Source organism: Acomys russatus, chromosome 23 (assembly GCF_903995435.1).
Source record: "Acomys russatus chromosome 23, mAcoRus1.1, whole genome shotgun sequence".
In the NCBI taxonomy this organism is placed as follows: domain Eukaryota; kingdom Metazoa; phylum Chordata; class Mammalia; order Rodentia; family Muridae; genus Acomys; species Acomys russatus.
Window position 1 is genome coordinate 36449141 of NC_067159.1, and position 18064 is coordinate 36467204.

An 18064-nucleotide genomic window follows, 5' to 3' on the forward strand; every position below is an offset into this window, starting at 1 on the left:
GCCAGCAGGACTCCTCAGGGAGGCAGGCAGACCCTTGAGCCTGACAGTGGAGCTCAGGGAGCAGCCTGCTGCTCACCTCTGCTGGCTCCGCCCCTGGAGGACCTGAATGTTGCTGCGGTCCTGCAGGCCTCCTCAGGAAGGGAGGCTTAGCTGTTGGCCTGGTGATCCCAGCTTAGTGGGTTAAAGCCTATTAATAAATGGAATAGGTCTCTGTATCGTTATCTGAGAGCTTCAACTGGCATAGAAGAAGAGAAAAAAACACCATTATTTTTGAGGTTTTGGTGGCCCTATATGCATATAGAAGATTTGAACTCATCAGCTGCCTGAGATTGATGCCATTGAAACACAAGCATCCACCAACTCCGCTGAATCTGAAATTCTGAGTAAAGAGCTTCTCTGTGGTGCTTGGTTTTACTGTTTTACCTTCAGAAAAACCTGTAGTTAACACAGAAGCTGAATTATGGAGCTTTTTTGCCAACACATTTCCCTATTTTAGAAATCCCCTCTGAACTTTTTTTTTTTTTTTTACCATGGAAAATGTCACAACAAAAGCAAAGAATCAGATTATAGTATGGCAGATTTATCAGTCAAATACTGATTTAGTAGGGAATTTTTTTTCCCTCTAGTGTTTTTTGTTAGGTATTTTCCTGATTCAGTGTGAACTAGGCTATTTAAGTACAAGATATATTACAAAACAGAATTTCTGAAAAATTAATAATGGCTCACATTTCCTATGGTACTAATATGTTCACAATAATTTCATAAAGATGATAGTGTATTGCTTTACAAATTAAAGGCAGGAGCCCAAGATTTGGGTCTGTCGTATTGAGTCTTATTGCTATGGAGAGACAGCATGACCATGGCAACTCTTATAATAGAAAGCATTTCACTGGGGCTGGCTTCCGGTTTCAGAGGTTCGGACCAGTGTCATCATGTCATCAGCACAGCAGCATGCAGGCAACAGTGCTGGGGGAGCAGAGGTCTACAGCTTGATCCGGAGGCAGCCAGGAGGAGACTGCAGTTCCACACTGAGGAGCTTCAGCATCGGCCCTCCAATAAGGCCACACCTCCTAGTGGTGCCGTTCCCTGTGGGCCAAGCATTCAGACACATGAGTCTGTGGGGCCAAACCTGTTTAAACCAGCACAGGGCCTAATGGGGATTGGTACCTAACAAACAGGCTCTAGACCCCATCTGCAGCCACTGTGCTCAGCTGCCTTTGAAAATACACAAGACCGTGGGCAAGTGTGATTTTCCTATGTGAAGACCATTGTGTTTTTCCTTCGAGAAGGGCATTTTCTGAAAAGACAAAAATTAAAAATTAAAGAAATATTGGTTCACCATTCTAGGTCCTGATCTAGATTCTAGATTCTTTGGGAAATTACTCATTTTTTGAAAATGCAGTCCATATGGTTGATTGAATTTCTGTGTTCTTTTTAGATCGTGTCTTTCATAGTAATGAAACCACTAAACATGTGTATGAAGAAATCGCAGTACCAATCATCAATTCTGCCATACAAGGCTACAATGGTTTGTATTCACTTCATGTTACAGAAGCATCTTAGGTCTCCAGTGTCCACTCTATAAGTACTGTAGTTTTACTCTCTATACGTTTGTTTTGAATTTTTGCAAATACATTCCTTATTTGTCTGTTTATTTTGCTTGTTTTTAAAGGTACCATATTTGCCTATGGGCAAACTGCATCAGGAAAAACACACACTATGATGGGCTCTGAAGATTGTTTGGGAGTTATACCCAGGGCCATTCATGACATTTTCCAAAGAATTAAGAAGGTAATAACCTCAGGCTTCCTCTCACACATAGGTAAAAGTAGTGACAACTAAGTAGCAATTGGTGTTTTTCTCTTACAACAACAAAAGAGAGAAATATTTGCACTTCCGATTTTCATGGGGAAAGGAGAAAGGCATGGCACTGACCCACACGCTTTAAAGAACTTGAAATTTTATGATATTTTTCTAATGAGCCCTGAAACAGTAATACTTCCAACAACAGGTAGACTAAACTAAGCAGTAGGAAATCCCATCAGAAGGTTAGTTCCCCGTTAGCCTTGTCTAGTTACTAGTGATTCTTAAGGAGCAATTAAAGTAGATGTGACTTAAAGAGAAGGAGAGCAGCAGGCAGAGTCTACAGGATGATGGGCTCAGGTTGGATTTAGATGTACATTTTCATTAAGGTAGAAACACCTATTGTCAGGGCTTTCTTTTGAGTCTAGACGATTGGACTTGGTGCTTGGTTCTTCATTGGAGCACAGTTTTCATTGCTTCTGAAATGCTGCTTTTATAGTTGCTATCAGCATACAGTCATGGGTTCTGTTGGCTTTCCAGATAACTTTTTCTTGGGTTCTTTACTCTCAGTGTGTGAACATGCAATGCTGGTTTTTAAGTGGGTGTTTTCTGATGTTTCACACACACTGTTTTCTCCTAGTTTCCTGAGAGAGAATTTCTCCTGCGGGTGTCTTACATGGAGATCTACAATGAAATCATTACAGACTTACTTTGTAATGCTCAAAAAGTGAAACCCTTGATAATTCGGGAAGACATCAATGTGAGTAAAAGAATTGGGTGGCTTCACTAGGTCAGCGCAAGAAAGGGCCTATCAGTGGTCACTCGGCGCAGGAGGTGGCATGGGGGCTGGGGACTGTCTGCTACAGGGAGAGGAGCCCTTGCCTTCCCTTGTGTACCTAGCTCCAGTGGATCCAGCAGCCTCACCGATGGCCCTAAAGAGCTAGATGAGTCACCAAACTAAAAGTCGTTTTTGGAACAGCATCGATGCCAGTGATGGGGGCTGATAGTGATATAAGGGAGATAAAACAGGCAAGGAGGAAGAATGATCCAGTTATACATATGAATTGATCATGTAACAGTAGTATAGAGTTATTGGAAACTTAATGAATTAAGGTGGCTAAGGGCATAAAGTACAGGTATAAACTTGAAAGCAGGTTCTGTTCTAAGTGTCTGAAAGTTCACTGAGTTGTACAGATCTAGACTCTGGCTAATTTTGGTGTGTAATGTTCTTAATAAAGTTTAGAAAGTAAAAAAAGAAAAATTTGAGTGTTCAATATACATAGTAAATTGTGAATAGGTTGCTTTTTTTCTACAGAATAATGGTTTCATTTTTTTTTTTACTTTCCCAAATTCTACAGTAGATTGTAACTTTGAAAGCAAACTTTCTTTCTCTAATCTTTTTATAATTAAACTATTTTCAGAGAAATGTTTATGTTGCTGATCTCACAGAAGAAGTGGTTTATACAGCAGAAATGGCTTTGAAATGGATCACAACAGGAGAAAGTAAGACTGCTGCATCTTTAAGTGCATAGCAAAACTACCAAGTCACAATTTCTTTATTAACCAAAATAAGATGGGCTTCAAGTTAGACTTGTTACACTGAGCTAATATAAAGCCTGGTGCTTTTCATTTGGCTTAAAATTAATACACACAATTACTATAACTCGTTCTTACAGAGAACAGACATTATGGAATAACCAAGATGAATCAAAAAAGTAGTCGTTCCCATACGATTTTTAGGATGGTAGGTAATTCTGTTTTTCTCTATATTTAGTCTTTCCAAAGAAGAATTGACTCATTTTTAACAAGTTGCCTTTTCTGTCTAGATTTTGGAAAGCAGGGAAAAAGGAGAATCTTCTAACTGTGACGGGTCTATCAAGGTGTCTCATTTGGTGAGTGTTTATAAACCATAGCTTTCCACGGGGACCCAAAAGGTGGCTTACCTATTGGGTGATGGCTTTAGTAACAACTGTTCAGTAAGTAGGAAGGAGGGGTCCTCAGCTGGCAGGGTAAGTGGTCGTAGGAGTGGCCTTGGGTTACTAAAGGAAGGCCTGCCTGAGGGTTAGAGCATCTTTGTTTCCTTATGTGATGACTAGAGAGCTGCAGGGATTCAGTCTTCTTCCAGCCACCAACAAAGTAGAGCTTTTGATAACGTTTCTTAAATCCCAGTCAATGTAATTTAGAATTGTCTGGTTAAACCAAAAAGCTAGGTAAAATAGTTAAAACATAAATCTTTTATTTGTTTTTAACTATGAGAAAGCATGTTTATAAATGGTGGGAATTTTGTTTTGTTTTACTGTCTAATGGTCAGCCTTAGGGCCTTCTGCATGCTAGGCAATGCTGTACTACTGAATGCCTCTCCCGCCCCCAGCTTCTGGCCCACGGGCAGTATTTTAGACTATAAACATCTTAGATAGAAAAGGGATATCACGTTCATCTCTTAGTACCAACATGTTGCACAGTTTGTTCTTATTGCACGTTCATTGACTATGAGCTTTATGCAGACAGTGCTTTTCGCCACATAAGTAAACCTCCCACTTATCTCCTTTTCTATTATTGGGGTATCACCATGTAGCCCAGGGAGTCTTTAAAATCATAATTCTTCAGCCTCGCCCTTTCAAGTGTTGTGGTTATAGGCATGCAGTGTGGAGCTCTGATAAAGCAGATGATAGACGTCTAGTCCTAACTTAAACCTTGTTTTCCTCAAAACATGTATGATTTATTTTAATAGATTTTAATATTTTCACTTAAGAGCAAAACCTCTACCTAACCTGTGTTGTATTCCAAGCCTGAGTTATGATACTTCAGTATACTTTTAACATTTCTCTCAGTTGTAATACTCTTGCTGATTTGTCACGTGAGTGTCTTAGGACGCCCCTGGGCCAGCCTGTGAGCCTGTCCAGCTCAGGGAAGGAAGTGTTTCTTTGTGGGGTGGTCTGGCTCTCCAGGTGGCTGTTGTCTCCTGGCCTTGGGGGATGTTACTCTCCAGCCTCGATCAGCTCTGTCTGTCTGTCTTGTCGCCTCTTACCCATCTGTCAAAATTGAGAGGGTTCTGTGACTTTTCAGGTTCTTCTGTGTTGATGACTGCCAAGCTTTATTTCAGTGAATGAAGGTTTCTGGGTTCTAATCCATATCTTTCTCATCAAAATGAACGTGGATTGCCTATATCAGAACTCTCCGTGTATCCAAAGCCTTTCCTTCCTTCCACAGTTAACTTTTTTTTTTATCCCAGAAAAACCAACAGTCTACCAAAGGCAGGAAACCTAAGTCAGTTCTCTTTGTCCATTTGTCATCTTTTTCTTTCTTTCTTTCCTTTCTTCCTGTCTGTCTGTCTGTCTGTCTTTACACAACATGGTTTCTCTGTGTAGTCTATTCACTTGTACACCAGGCTGGCCTCAAACTCACAGCGATCCGCCTGCCTCTGCCTCCCTGAGAATTGTTCCATTTCTTACTAATTACATCTTGGTACATTTCTGTGTATATTATGCCCATTTAGGTTACCATGTCTCCTAGTTCAGGACTGTGGTCTAGCACCTGGCCCCTGTGACTCCAGTCTCCCTTTCTTCAGTGCATCATACAGATTTCTAAGACTATTACATACTGTTCTGTTAGGTCACTTCACTGGACAAGAGCTGGCCACTCTTAACTGATCTCACTCAACTTCCTCCCAGAATCCTACGTGCTCCAATCTCAGAGTGCCTGTGAGCGCTGACTCATCTCCACTCCAGGAATTCCCTCAGCTGCCTTCATCTCCACTGTGCCTACATATTGTATGTCTAAAGGATCCCTAGTGGACACTACGAAAGGAAAATCAGGAGAGTACTGAACTAGGTCCATAGAGCAGGGGTACATAATTACTTATAAGGCCTTGAAAAATCACCACAGAAAAGGGGAGCTTTTCTTTTAGGACGTCCAGTAAAAGAGTCTTTTCCACATTGTGAGCCTGGTGCCGGGCTCTGAGACTGAGAGAATAAAGAAAACACTGCTCTACTGCTTCCTCACAGGCTGTCCGCACTCCTGCTGCCATAAGCCAGACTGGGCCTGTCACATCTGCGCTGCTGTCTGCTTCCTGCCGGGGCATCTACTGCAGCCCTTGGCACCTCTGCACTCATTCCGCACTCAGGGCCACAGTTGTTCCTTCAGGAAGTTGAGTCACTCTGTATTATTCTGCGCGTACAGCTTCCTCGCGGCTTCCCCTGCATTTAGGAAACCCCGTGTTCTTTCTCAGTCTTGTTCACAAGATGCTCCTGCTTCGTTTCGGTTCACCGCTGCCGGGGTTTGGCAGATGTTTGGTTTGGTTTGTTCAGACAGGTTGGCCTAGAACTCTGCGTAGTCTGGGCTAGCCTGGAACTTACTTGGGAGGTACCTCATGGCACTCCGCCTGCCTTTACCTCTCAGGTTCTAGGATTGCAGATGAGCAGCTAGATCCTTTCCGGGTTATTAGCGACACTCTAAAGGAGTCTCTTTGTGAACCAGTGCGCTTTCTGCATACACAGTACTGTTTCTGTTAAACTCTTCATGGCTGCCTCCCACTCCTTTGACAATGACATCTAAGCCTAATAGCAGCCCCCCCCCGCCCCACCCCCGTCACCTATTGCAGAGAACATACTTTGCCTACTTAAATCTTCTCTTGTGTTTCTATATCCCTCTCTCTTCTCATAAACCTCCTCTGTAGAATGTAAGGTTTTTTGCATGGCTCAGTGCTGTTGCTCCAGTGGAACAGATGCAGGTTTTCAGTGTTACTTAGGAAATGATAGCAAGGCCGGTGATTTAAAGATGCTACAGTGCCGTGTAGGTGGTACACACATTGCCAACCCAGCAAAACAAGTACTGTGAGAATAAGTTATAACTAAAGATGCGTTCATCTGGGCATGCGAGAAGATGGGTCAAGAGGGCAAGGCTCTATTGAGAAGGCAGTGCTTGCCTTGGTTCTTGAATACGGTGTGAGGATGGTCTAAAACATTAGACACAAAAGGAAAGAACAGCAAAAAGCACAGCAGAGACCAGGTGGCAAAATCACACTGTCCTTGGTAAAGTCCTGGGCTCTGCAGGACACACCTCAGCAACCCTGGAGTCTATAAAGAAAGAGGGAACAAGGCATGGAGACCAGTGTGGCTCCGTACACCGTGTCTTTAAAATAGTCCTTCGCTGACTTCGAGCTTATCATTTGTAGCCACACCTCCTAAACACACATTTTCATCCACCCTGCAGAACTTGGTTGATCTGGCCGGCAGTGAAAGAGCTGCTCAGACAGGAGCTGAAGGTAGGAGAACTTGTTATGTCTGCTCATTGTGTTCCAAGTACTGAGGATGTAATGACTTCTACACGAAAGTCTTCATCATAACATTCAAACTTGATTGCTTCTACAAACTCAGTTATGCAGTTCATAGGGCTGTGGAGCTGGGAAGCCCAGGGATGTGCTGTGAAAGCCAGCTAAGCTTTAACTAGCTAGAAAATTAAGAATGGTAGTGAGAGGCAGCCTTCCGGGACTGTCCCGCTGAGTCTGCACTTGGCTATTTACCTTGACACCAGCTTTCAGAAAGCTTTCCCTCCATTAAAGATCAGAGTGCCTGTGGCTAGTGCTGAGAAGAAAAAGGAAAATAATCAAAACATTCCAAGATGTATCTCAGAAGAGGCTCAAAGGTTGCATAAACCTAATGTCAAGTTCTTAAAACTCAAAGGTTGTAAAGGCTTAAAAGGATGAAAAAGCACACTCAAATGTGAAGATTCAAATTTATAAAGATGTTAGTATGTGTATATTCTAGATTTAAAACATTCCTAATAAAATCAAAAGAACATTCTTGTGCTTAAATTAGATACAATGATTTGAAATGTTATGGGTAAACTGAGAATAGGCAAGGCTATCTGGGAAAAATCTGAGGACAGTGAGTGAAAATGCAGCCACGCCGGCTAGTAAACCGTGGAGCTACAGTGATAAAGCTTCTGTAATACCGAGTGGATTGTCAGTCAGCACACAAGACAGAATGGGAAACCCAAGGCCTAGAGGGTCACACCTGTAGTCCCCAGCCCTCAGGAGGCCAGCCTGCAATCCGCAGGGAGGTACTGTCCCAAGGAAAAGAAGTGTTTGAAATTAAAATTCAGTCTATAGTAGGAAAAGCTACGAGAGTCTACTACACAAAGTCTAGAAACTGATGAGAAAGGCTGATGGCCAGTAGGATCTGATGGAAAGAATAAATGGGGTGTTTACAGTGGGTGGCTCTCCCGCTGGCACTCCTAACATGCCCTGTAGGAGGAGCTTGCACCCCACAGGAGAGCCAGAGCACACCCTGCAGCCTAATTGGAGCCTCCAGCAAACTGCTGTGCACCATGCTGGTTTGTGCTGGGACGTGAGAACAAGAAAGAAATGCTGCTTCTCTTAGGCTGGTTGGTTGGTTGAGCAGCAATATTTGCTGGTAACTAACATAGCAAAAATAATATTGGCTCAGAATTATTTATCACAGTTTTTTTAGGAGCAACACATTGGAAACTTGTGTCTTTCAGTGAAACAATTAAACTGGAATAAATGCATAGTGGAATTATATGATATAAAATGAAGAAGGCCAATCTTTACTGATAGGGAATTTTTTTTTCTGAAATACATTTTTAGTACAAAGTAACATGGATAGACTGTATAGGAAGGGAAAGAAGATGAGTATATTATATATGGGGGTGATTTTTTTTTTTCTAAGTCTCAGAAAACACAAAGGAGTGATAGGTTTTCTAATGGGGAGCAAGGACTGTCTGAACTCAGAAAAATGGGAATATGCCTTTTAAAGGTTTGCATTTTCCTTTTAACTTTTTGAATCTTGTAAGCATATTAACAATTTAAAATGAAAAATTACTGACATTTGGTTGACCGTCCCTGATTACCTTTATTTAAAGGCTTATGACAAGTAGATGTGAACTGAGAAGTCAGAGGACCTTGGAAAACAGGCAGTGTTTGCCTCTCAGTCAGTTCTCTAAATGTTGTTTGCTCTTAGGTGATGACTTAATGTGTAGGCAGACTGGAGCGAGAAGTCCTCTTAGTGTTAAAAGTAAGGTCAGGTGGAACCCACAGCTCAGATTTTAGCACTGGGCCTTTTCATGTCTGAGTTACAACTTACAAGCAAACTCTTTATCTAGTACAGAGGTTAATTTTTACATGTTTAATTCAGGTGTGCGACTCAAGGAAGGCTGTAACATAAATCGGAGCTTATTTATTTTGGGACAAGTGATTAAGAAACTTAGTGATGAACAGATTGGGTAAGTTTTATTAATACTTATTTCTTATGGTTTTTTTTTATTAGATGGAAACTTGTAATGCTTTAGTCATAACCAAGTGTATTGATTTCTTGTACATTTTAACATGATTTTGCGTTTCTCTAAGCTAGCTTCTTTTTTTAAGCGTGTGTGTTTCTTTGAGATGATATTGTGCATATTTACACAGTACAGTGTGACACTTCAGTATACATGAGATGTCCAAGGAAATGGATGTTTCATCACTTAAAAGGCTGTAATACTTTCTGTTGTACAGGTTAACATATTTATATGTTCCTAATAGTGTGGGGGTGTAATAAGAATTTTGGAATTTTTGGTTTCTTTAAAAACCACAGCAATATTATAAAAATATTTTTTTGTTTTAATCTCAGCTGTGGGATATGAGACTGCTTTGCAGCAGTTGACTATGATTTACCGCGTGCATGATTTTCCCAGATAGTTTCTGCGGTTGTGTTTCAGTTAGAATTGTGGGACTTTTCATGGGTATGTAAATACTAGGGCCCCGAGAGGCTTCCTGGGCTAGTTGTTAGTTGTTATTGGTTGGTTGTTGGTTGCAGTTTGTTAAGTATCCTGTGCAGGGAAGAAACAAGAAGCAGGCCCTCTCTAGCCTTCTTCCCCAAGGCTTCTCCAGACCTGATTAAGTGCACACTGCATGTGTCAAAGCCCAGAGGATTTGCATTTCTGACCCCAGCAGTGGTCCACTAGCTACCGTGTGGTCTTTGATGAGTCTCTACCCTAACCTGAGCTGTTTGCCTAAAGAGTCCTTTTCATACATTTTTTTTTTTTTAATTTTGCACACACAATTGATAGAGGACAGCCCTTGGGAATCACTTCTCTCATGTCACATTGTGGATCCAAGGGCCTGACCTAAGTCCTCAGACATTTACGTGAGTGCCTACCCATTGAGCCATCTTAGCATCCTGGCGAGTACTTTTAAATTTTGTTTTTTGTTAGAATATATTATATGTAATGTGCTTCACTGTGACATTTTAAAATTAATTTTAATTATATTTGAGGTTTATTACAGGAGCATGAGGATAGAAGGAAAGAGAGGCCACCAGAGAGAGAGAGACAGAGACAGAGACAGAATCAGAGAGAAATAGAAACGAAGAGAGCTCACTTTGACGTTTTAATACTTATGTATAATTTGTGAGCATAGCTTCTTAGACATATAAATGTAACCTCCTGAGTTGACTTTCTACCTTAAGTAATTTTAATTAGCAGTTTGATCTACCTTGTACAGCCTGTAAAAACTTAATTAATAAAATTATAGGTAAGTGTTCATTTTTTTTAAAGGAAAACATTTCTATATATGTTCTCAACCATTTTCTTTCCATGCTTGTTTCTTGATAAGTGGATTCATAAATTACCGAGATAGCAAATTAACACGAATTCTTCAAAATTCCTTGGGAGGAAATGCGAAGACACGTATCATCTGTACAATAACCCCAGCGTCACTCGATGAAACGCTCACCACTCTGCAGGTAAGGTTAATTTCCATCTCACTACGCTATAGGGAATGACCAACTTGAAGAAGAAAAAATTATCTACCAAACGACAAGTCATTTTTCTACCACTGATCTGTTATAAAATTGATATACAATCTGGTAAATAGCATTCCTTAATTTAATTTTCCAAGGCTCCAATAATATGTATCCCATAGCTATAGTTTTGGGCACACCCAATACTTTTAGCAGAAATTATTTGATGTTTTCTTTAACTTACTTTTTCTATTGATAACATGGTAACTAGAAGCTTTGTAGTATACTCATAAAAAACAAAAACAAACAAACAAAAAAACTAGTGTTACTTGCCACAAATAGGAATCCAGAAATACAGAATTTGTGTGTGACCAAACATTTTGTGAATTTCTGCTAACAGTTGGTGGCACATGAGCTGCAGGTCTGCATTTTCTATTTAAAAAGAACATGAAGGAAATGGAAAGCAAGCTTTCTCGGTGAGGGATTCGGGCTTGGCAGTGGTCACACGCCGTTGCAGGAGCTGCTGCACAGGTGGGGTCTGGCTCTGGTAGAATCTTTGCATAGCGTGCACAGACCCTGACTTTTCCCAACTGTGGGGAAAATGCCTTAATGCTTAAAAGCTGGCCTTGGTGGCACGCACCCCAAATCCCAGTATCTAGGAAACTGAAGCAGATGGACCAACCTCAGTAATGTAAAACTATTTCTAAAACAGAAAACAAATTAAACCAGGTGTAGTAATAGATGCCTCTAATCCTAGCTCTTGGAAAGTAGAAACAAGATAATTCCGCTGAGTTTGAGGCTACCTTGGCCTACCTCTCAAGTCTTGGAGCCATCTGAGACATGGAACAAGCTCCTGACTAGAAAAGGATGTTGAGCTCTGAGTCAAGGTAGTGCCTGCCTCACAGCATTTATAAAATAGATGGCACTGGCTTCCAACAAGATTGCCTTGAATTAGCAAAGTGACTGATAAGCATAGTGTCCCGGCAGCTGGAGCGATGGCTCAGTTGACAAAGCACTTCCTTCACTAGTGTGAGGACCAGAGTTCAGACTCACAGCTCCCAAGCTGCCCAGGCACAGCAGCTCTCCTGCAATCCCTGCACTCACAAAGCAAAGGCAAGGGATCCCAGGACAAGCAGGCTGGACTAGCCAAAGCAGCAAGCTCCAGGTTCAGTCAGAAACCCTGCCTCAGTACAGATGTGACGCGACCAAGGCAGGTATCCAACAGCCATCATCGTCCGTGCACACACACATGTGTACGTACACAGATGAAGACGGCACATACACCGTACACACACACACCCCGCCCCACCCTACCCCACCCCCCCCAAAAAATAGAATGAAGGTAAAAGGACGGGCAAAGACTTCCAACCCAAAGTACTTTTTGTCTCACAAAGGAAGTTGATTGCAAGAAGCAAGTACTATTGATTATTGGAAGTATTTTATTGTTGAATATATTATATTCTTTTGTGTTTTGCCCTAGTTTGCCAGCACTGCTAAGTATATGAAGAATACTCCTTATGTGAATGAGGTGTCAAGTGATGAAGCTCTCTTGAGAAGATACAGAAAAGAAATAGTGGATCTTAAAAAACAATTAGAGGAGGTACGAATGTTTTATTTTGGTAAAGGACAAAGCCAATATAGAATAATGGAGATCTACCAAAGAGACTATACATTTATGAGTATATCTAAATTGCTACAACTTGATCTTAAAACAAACAGATTTTTTTATTTAAAATAATTCAGCTCATAAAAATTTAACTTGAGGAATAAGGATGAACTCAGTAGTAGATTGCTTCCTGGCATGCTCGAGGCCCTGGGTCGCTCTCCAGCCACAACAAGAGAAGTTTACTACAAACAGGAAATGTCTTGCTTCTGACCAGGAAGGTATCATTAAGTTGGTAGGATGGCTGCCTGGGGCACACAAAGCCCCGAGCTCGATCCCCAGCACCCCAGAGAGAGCCTGGTGGTGGATGCCTGGAGTACCAGCACCTGGGAGCTGGAGGGGGAGGTCGGTTCAGCATCTTCCCTGCTATATACCCATTTCTAGACCAGCCTAGGCTACATCTGAAAACCAAAACAGAAGGAAGGGCATTCTTAAAATAATTGAGGTTTCTTAGAATTGACCTATGTTGAGGGACCTTGTATCTATGTATATGGCCTGCATAGTGACCAAAAACTGCCTTCTGTATTTTCACATTCTCCCGAAGGCCTGCTCTACCCTGAGGACCGTAGAAGAGCAATCAACGTGTCCTTCCACTTCATTCATTTTAATAATCATGCTCCCGTATCATGCAAAACCTTTCATTTTAGTAATTTTTTATAAATGAAATGAGAACATCTCTGCTTTTTCAGCTTCTATGACTTTTCTGCCTGTTCATATCTTCATAAGCAGTTAATAGAATTTACAACATTATCCTCACGTAAGATGCAGTATCGTAATGAGAAAAGTTCTCGTAGATTACGTACAAGTAGTTTTCTGTTGTCGATGTTACTTTCAAAGACTTAGTTTCGCTACATTTATGGTTAACATAACCCAACATCTCTTAGGTAAATACAAAGACTCGGGCACAGGAAATGGAAAAGGACCAGCTGGCCCAGCTTCTGGATGAGAAAGACTTGCTTCAGAAGGTACAGGATGAGAAAATTCAGAACCTGAAGCGGATGCTGGTGACATCGTCTTCTATTGCACTGCAGCAGGAGCTAAAGGTACATCTGCAGGAGGGCAGTCAGCATGTGGAGAATAGGAAGCAGAAGAGCATGCTGTGTCTTAAGACAGACCTAAGGGTTCTAACATGGTGTTTAAAATAAGTAAAAAAAAAAGTATAAAGCACAAGAACTAGTTTCCTTGTTTTATTTTGTCTGAGTTTAGGTCTGTGTAAAACAATTTTGATTTTCTTTTCCTTTTTGTAAGGTTAAAAAGAAGCGAAGAGTTACTTGGTGCTATGGCAAAATTAACAAAATGAAGGATTCAAACTATGTAAATGAATTTAAAATCCCAACAAATGTAACAACAAGAGCACGTAAAACTTCTGTGACTCTTTTGGGAGAAAAATCTCTAATGAGACTGGGAGAGAATGATGACTGTAAGTGCTTCTGTGAGTGGACTACGCTCCGTTAGAAGTAGTGGGTCTCAGTTGAGTGGAGAGTGGGATATGACTTTCTCATGTACTCTGGTGCCTCACATTTGACCATGTCCCCTGGAGGGGGAGACCTGGTGGCACTCAGAGGAAGGACAGCAGGTTACCAAGAAGAGACTTGATACCCTATGAGCATATACAGGGGGAGGAGGTCCCCCTCAGGAACAGTCATAGGGGAGGGGAATAATGGGAAAATGGGAGGGAGGGAAGAATGGGAGGATACAAGGGATGGGATAAACATTGAGATGTAACAAGAATAAATTAATTAAAAAAGAAAAAAGAAAAAAAAAGTAGTGGGTCTCCATAAATAGGCTAACTTGCTAACCGGAGAAATACGGTTAAATAAGGTGTGTGTGTTTCAAATATGACTACAAGGGTGGGCCTTTGTGACATGCTGTTAATTCTCAGTCTCTTAAGAATGATGCCGGATAAATCCAGTGTGGTGGCTCCTGTTTACTATGGCAGCACATGAGAGACTGAGGCAGGAGGATTGGCAGGAGTTCAGAGCTAGGCTGGGTTACAGTAACTCTGTAACAAAACACTATACTGTAGGTGACACATACAAGTCAGGAGTTGGGTTGTGTTCATTAAGATGGTACGGGCTTCATACAGCATCCAGCTTGGCTTGCCCGGCTTTCACGCTGTCATTTATATCCCTTATGCAAGACTTTTTCAAAATTAAGTCTCCAGCATTAGAGTCATCTTTAGGGACATTTTAATCTGCTGATGGTCAAATCTCAGATGAACAGTTTATAATTTTTGTCTACCTTGTTTCAAAGATCTTTAATTTCTCACAGATTCCGGCTAGCTTTCCTAAATCATATGATAGCATCCATGATTACCTCTGTTGTCGACGTGCTCTTGGCACTCATGCCTGAGCATGATTTAATTTGAGCTTACACCTGGTCAGAATCTTTTTTGAATCTCATTTTTATTTTTAGCAGAACTTACACGAGCTATATTCATGAGATGCCTCTTTTCTTCCTTACTTACAGCAGTCTCTTGTGAGTCAGATGCGTTCAGCAACACTCTTGAGCCATTGGCCGAGGTGGAGTGGAGCTCAGCAACAAAGCTGCTAAGCGAGGTAACGCTAACTATTCCACAGAGATCTGTGTTCAGGCTTGCTTTGTTTTTTCCTTTCTTAAGACTTTTATTTACATGTATACATGTTTTGCCTCCATGTGTATACGGGTACCACTGCATGTCTGGTGCCTGCAGAGTCAGCCAAGGACATCATCAGCTGGCTTTAAGCTGCCATGTGAGTGTTGGAAACAGAGCCCAGAGCTGCCGAAAGAGTAGCAAATATTCTTACTGCTGAGCCGGCAGCCACTGTGTTCAAGCTTCTCACCAGATATGCTGTTGTACTGCATTGTCAGCCTGCCTGACTTACATCAGAGACAAGTGTGATTATTAGGATGACTGTTCTCATTTTATGTCTCCCATTGATATCTGTGAGGTATCTAGAGATAAACTAAACAGTCTGTGAAGCACTGTGTGCTAATGTAATGGGTAGAAACCTGCTTACAACTCTTACTAACATCTTAGCATTAGTGACATTATATAATTCATTATTATTATTTTTTGATTGGTTGTTTGGTTTTGGAGACAGTTTCTCCGTGTAGGCTTGGCTGTCCTGGAATAACTTTGTAGACCAGGCTGGCTTCAAACTCAGAGATCTCCCTGTCTCTCTGTCTCCCCAGTGATGGGATTAAAGCATGCGCCACCACACCTGGCTTAATTTTATATTTTGATTTAAGAAATTTTTGAAGGTAAAAGACTAATTTAAAAGTGACAAGATTCTCAGGTATACAGTAAAGTTGTCTTAAGTATGTGGAGTAAGGAAATTTTGCTTTTAACTTGGATACATCTACAGTGTTTCCTGTAATTCTGGCTACTACCAATTGAGGACTATCAAGCCAAATTTTTTATGTTTCCTCATATATTCTAGAATTGTTATTTAAAAAAAAATAAGTAGAGGTCTGGAGAGATGTCTCAGTGATGAAGAGCACTTGCTACTCTTCGGGAGGACCCAGACTCAGTTTCCAGCACATACATGGCTGCTCACAACTGTCTGTAACTCCCTCTCTGACCTCCAGAGGCAGCTATACCTGTGGGCAAAATGCACAGACACTTTTAATTTTTAAAAAAGTGACTCTCAAAAAAAATAACGAAACAAAATTAACTCAAAATTCTATATTAGGCTATTTTTCCCTCTCCATTGTAGTTTTTTTTCAAAGTGGGAGAGAAAACAGACATGAGCTTCTCTAGGGATAATATGGAAAACATTAGCAGCTCAGGCTCCTGACATTCCCTCTCAGAAACAAGTCAGAAAAGCAGCTGGATGACCAGTTCTGTCACTGAGTTAAGGACGTGATCAGTAGAATTCTCGGGGGGGGGGGGGGGGATAGTTTTCACAGTTATTCGGTCCTTCCCAGTCGGTCTTCAGTTAATCGACTTATGTCAAATTAGGAAGATTACACGAATGTTACAGAAGAGAATGGCCTATAGTAACTGTTTCCAAGTTGAATTGATTATTCAGTTAATCTACATTTTAGTTAGCTAAGCAATTACTGAGTACATCTGCATTTTCTCTGATTAGAAATTTGTCTCTGTTGCTAATAGGAAAACTTAGAGAGTGAGTTGAACTCACTTCAGGCTCAGTATGACGATCTGGCGTTAGACTGTGAGCAGCTAAGAAGAGACAATGAAGACCTGAGATTGAAATTAAAAGAAAAACATGACTTAGAAGAATTTGAGGCTCTAGAAAAAAAAGCAGAGAAAGACCAAGAGGTAAGAGAGATAGAGCTAAACTGAAAACATCATGCTTGCCAAAAGTATCATTCTCATAACGACATTGATTTCTAAGATTGAGATATTGCTGTTTTTCATGTGTGTGCACCATTTAGAGAATTTAAGCAAGAGGAGGTAATTAATTTAAGTTCTTTTTGAAATAGCAAGATTTGTTTTCCATTGTGATTATACAAAAAAACAGATGGAAATACCTTGAAGGGTTTATTGGATTTGTTGGGGGGAGAGGGTATTTTGTTGGTTGGCTGGTTTTGGTCTCAATGTGGCATGTTGGCACACGCCTTTAACCCCAGCACTCAGGAGGCAGAGGTAGGCGGATCTCTAAGTTTGAGGCCAGCCTGATCTATAGAACAAGTTCTAGAACAGCCATCAGCTGGGCGGTTATACAAAGAAACCCTCAAAAAATCAAAGCTGCAGACACTTTGATAGACAACATTAAGACAAATAGTATCCCCTTTATACTTTTATATTTTTATCGCCTTTATACTTTTAGGTGGTTGAAAAATATAAAACAGTAGCATCTTTTTCAGTCCTTCCTGAGAATAAGTGAACAAACTGAGAGTTCATAATCTCACAGCTGTGTAGGTTCTCAACAGCAGTAATAGCTTAAGTTCCTACATGAATGGGCCTAACCCAAACCACCTAGATTCACATCATGTGAAAATAAGTCCTTGTAGAGTCAGATAATAACGAATTGTAAGGGGAAAACTGAGATTTCCCAAACACAAAATATGAGTTATTAAAATTGTGATTAGTTTGATAATTTGCTAATGATGTTATTGAGGCCTTCTGAGATAATTATAAAAACAAGATGGGTTTCTTTTATTTTATTTTTTCTTTGTTTGTTTGAGATTTTGTTTTTGTTTTCTCAAGACAGGATTTCACTGTGTTGCCCTATCTGTTCTGGAACTCAGAGAGATTCACCTGCCTCTGTCTCAAAGTGCCACCCAGCAAATACTATCTTGTTTGTTTGTTTGTTTGTTTGTTTGTTTAAGACAGGGTCTTTTCTCTGCGTAGCCCTGGCTATCCTGGAATTATGTAGCCAGCCCAGATGGGCCTAGACTCACAGAGCTCCACCCACCACTGGCTCCTGTGTGCTGGGATTTGTCACAGGCCTAGCTCTGCTTGGGATTCTTTTTCTTACTGGTTTGTTTTGTGGGTTTGAGTTTGTTTAGATAGTGCTTCTTGGGTATTTTAAGCTGTTATTACTTTAGTTATTGCACGAAGGTGTGTTTGTCGATGTGTAAGTGTTAAGTATCCACATGCACGAGTATGGGTGCTCATAGACCCATGAGATCTGGTAAAGCTGCAGTTGCAAATGGTTGTGAACTGCCTGACATGGAGGATGCTGGGAACCAAACTTGGCTCCGCTGGAGGGAGAGCCAGTCCTCATAACTGCTTTACCAGCTCTCCAGCACCTATGTCTTAGATTTGTAGATTAAGAGGTGTTCCTTAACAGTGGTTTGAGCAGGTGACCTCTCAGTCCCTTCTGTGCAGCAGTGGAGAATGCTTTGTTTGGCTTTCTTTCTCTCTTTTTTTTTTTTCTTTATTAACAATTGGTTTGCTGTTTCCTGTTCA

At 41.0% G+C, this 18064-nt stretch overlaps 1 protein-coding gene across 1 annotated transcript in view; it reads left to right on the top strand.

Moving 5' to 3' along the window:
- The window catches only part of Cenpe (centromere protein E), a 66012-nt gene that overhangs the window by 7136 nt on the left and 40812 nt on the right, over positions 1-18064 (top strand). Inside the window, exons 3-16 of the mRNA XM_051165751.1 lie at positions 1439-1528; positions 1673-1791; positions 2444-2563; positions 3225-3306; positions 3480-3547; positions 3630-3695; positions 7015-7066; positions 8958-9045; positions 10415-10544; positions 12022-12141; positions 13089-13247; positions 13453-13624; positions 14674-14762; positions 16301-16468. Coding sequence (XP_051021708.1) covers positions 1439-1528; positions 1673-1791; positions 2444-2563; positions 3225-3306; positions 3480-3547; positions 3630-3695; positions 7015-7066; positions 8958-9045; positions 10415-10544; positions 12022-12141; positions 13089-13247; positions 13453-13624; positions 14674-14762; positions 16301-16468 — 1523 coding nt within the window. The remainder of the gene's footprint in view (positions 1-1438; positions 1529-1672; positions 1792-2443; positions 2564-3224; positions 3307-3479; positions 3548-3629; positions 3696-7014; positions 7067-8957; positions 9046-10414; positions 10545-12021; positions 12142-13088; positions 13248-13452; positions 13625-14673; positions 14763-16300; positions 16469-18064) is intronic.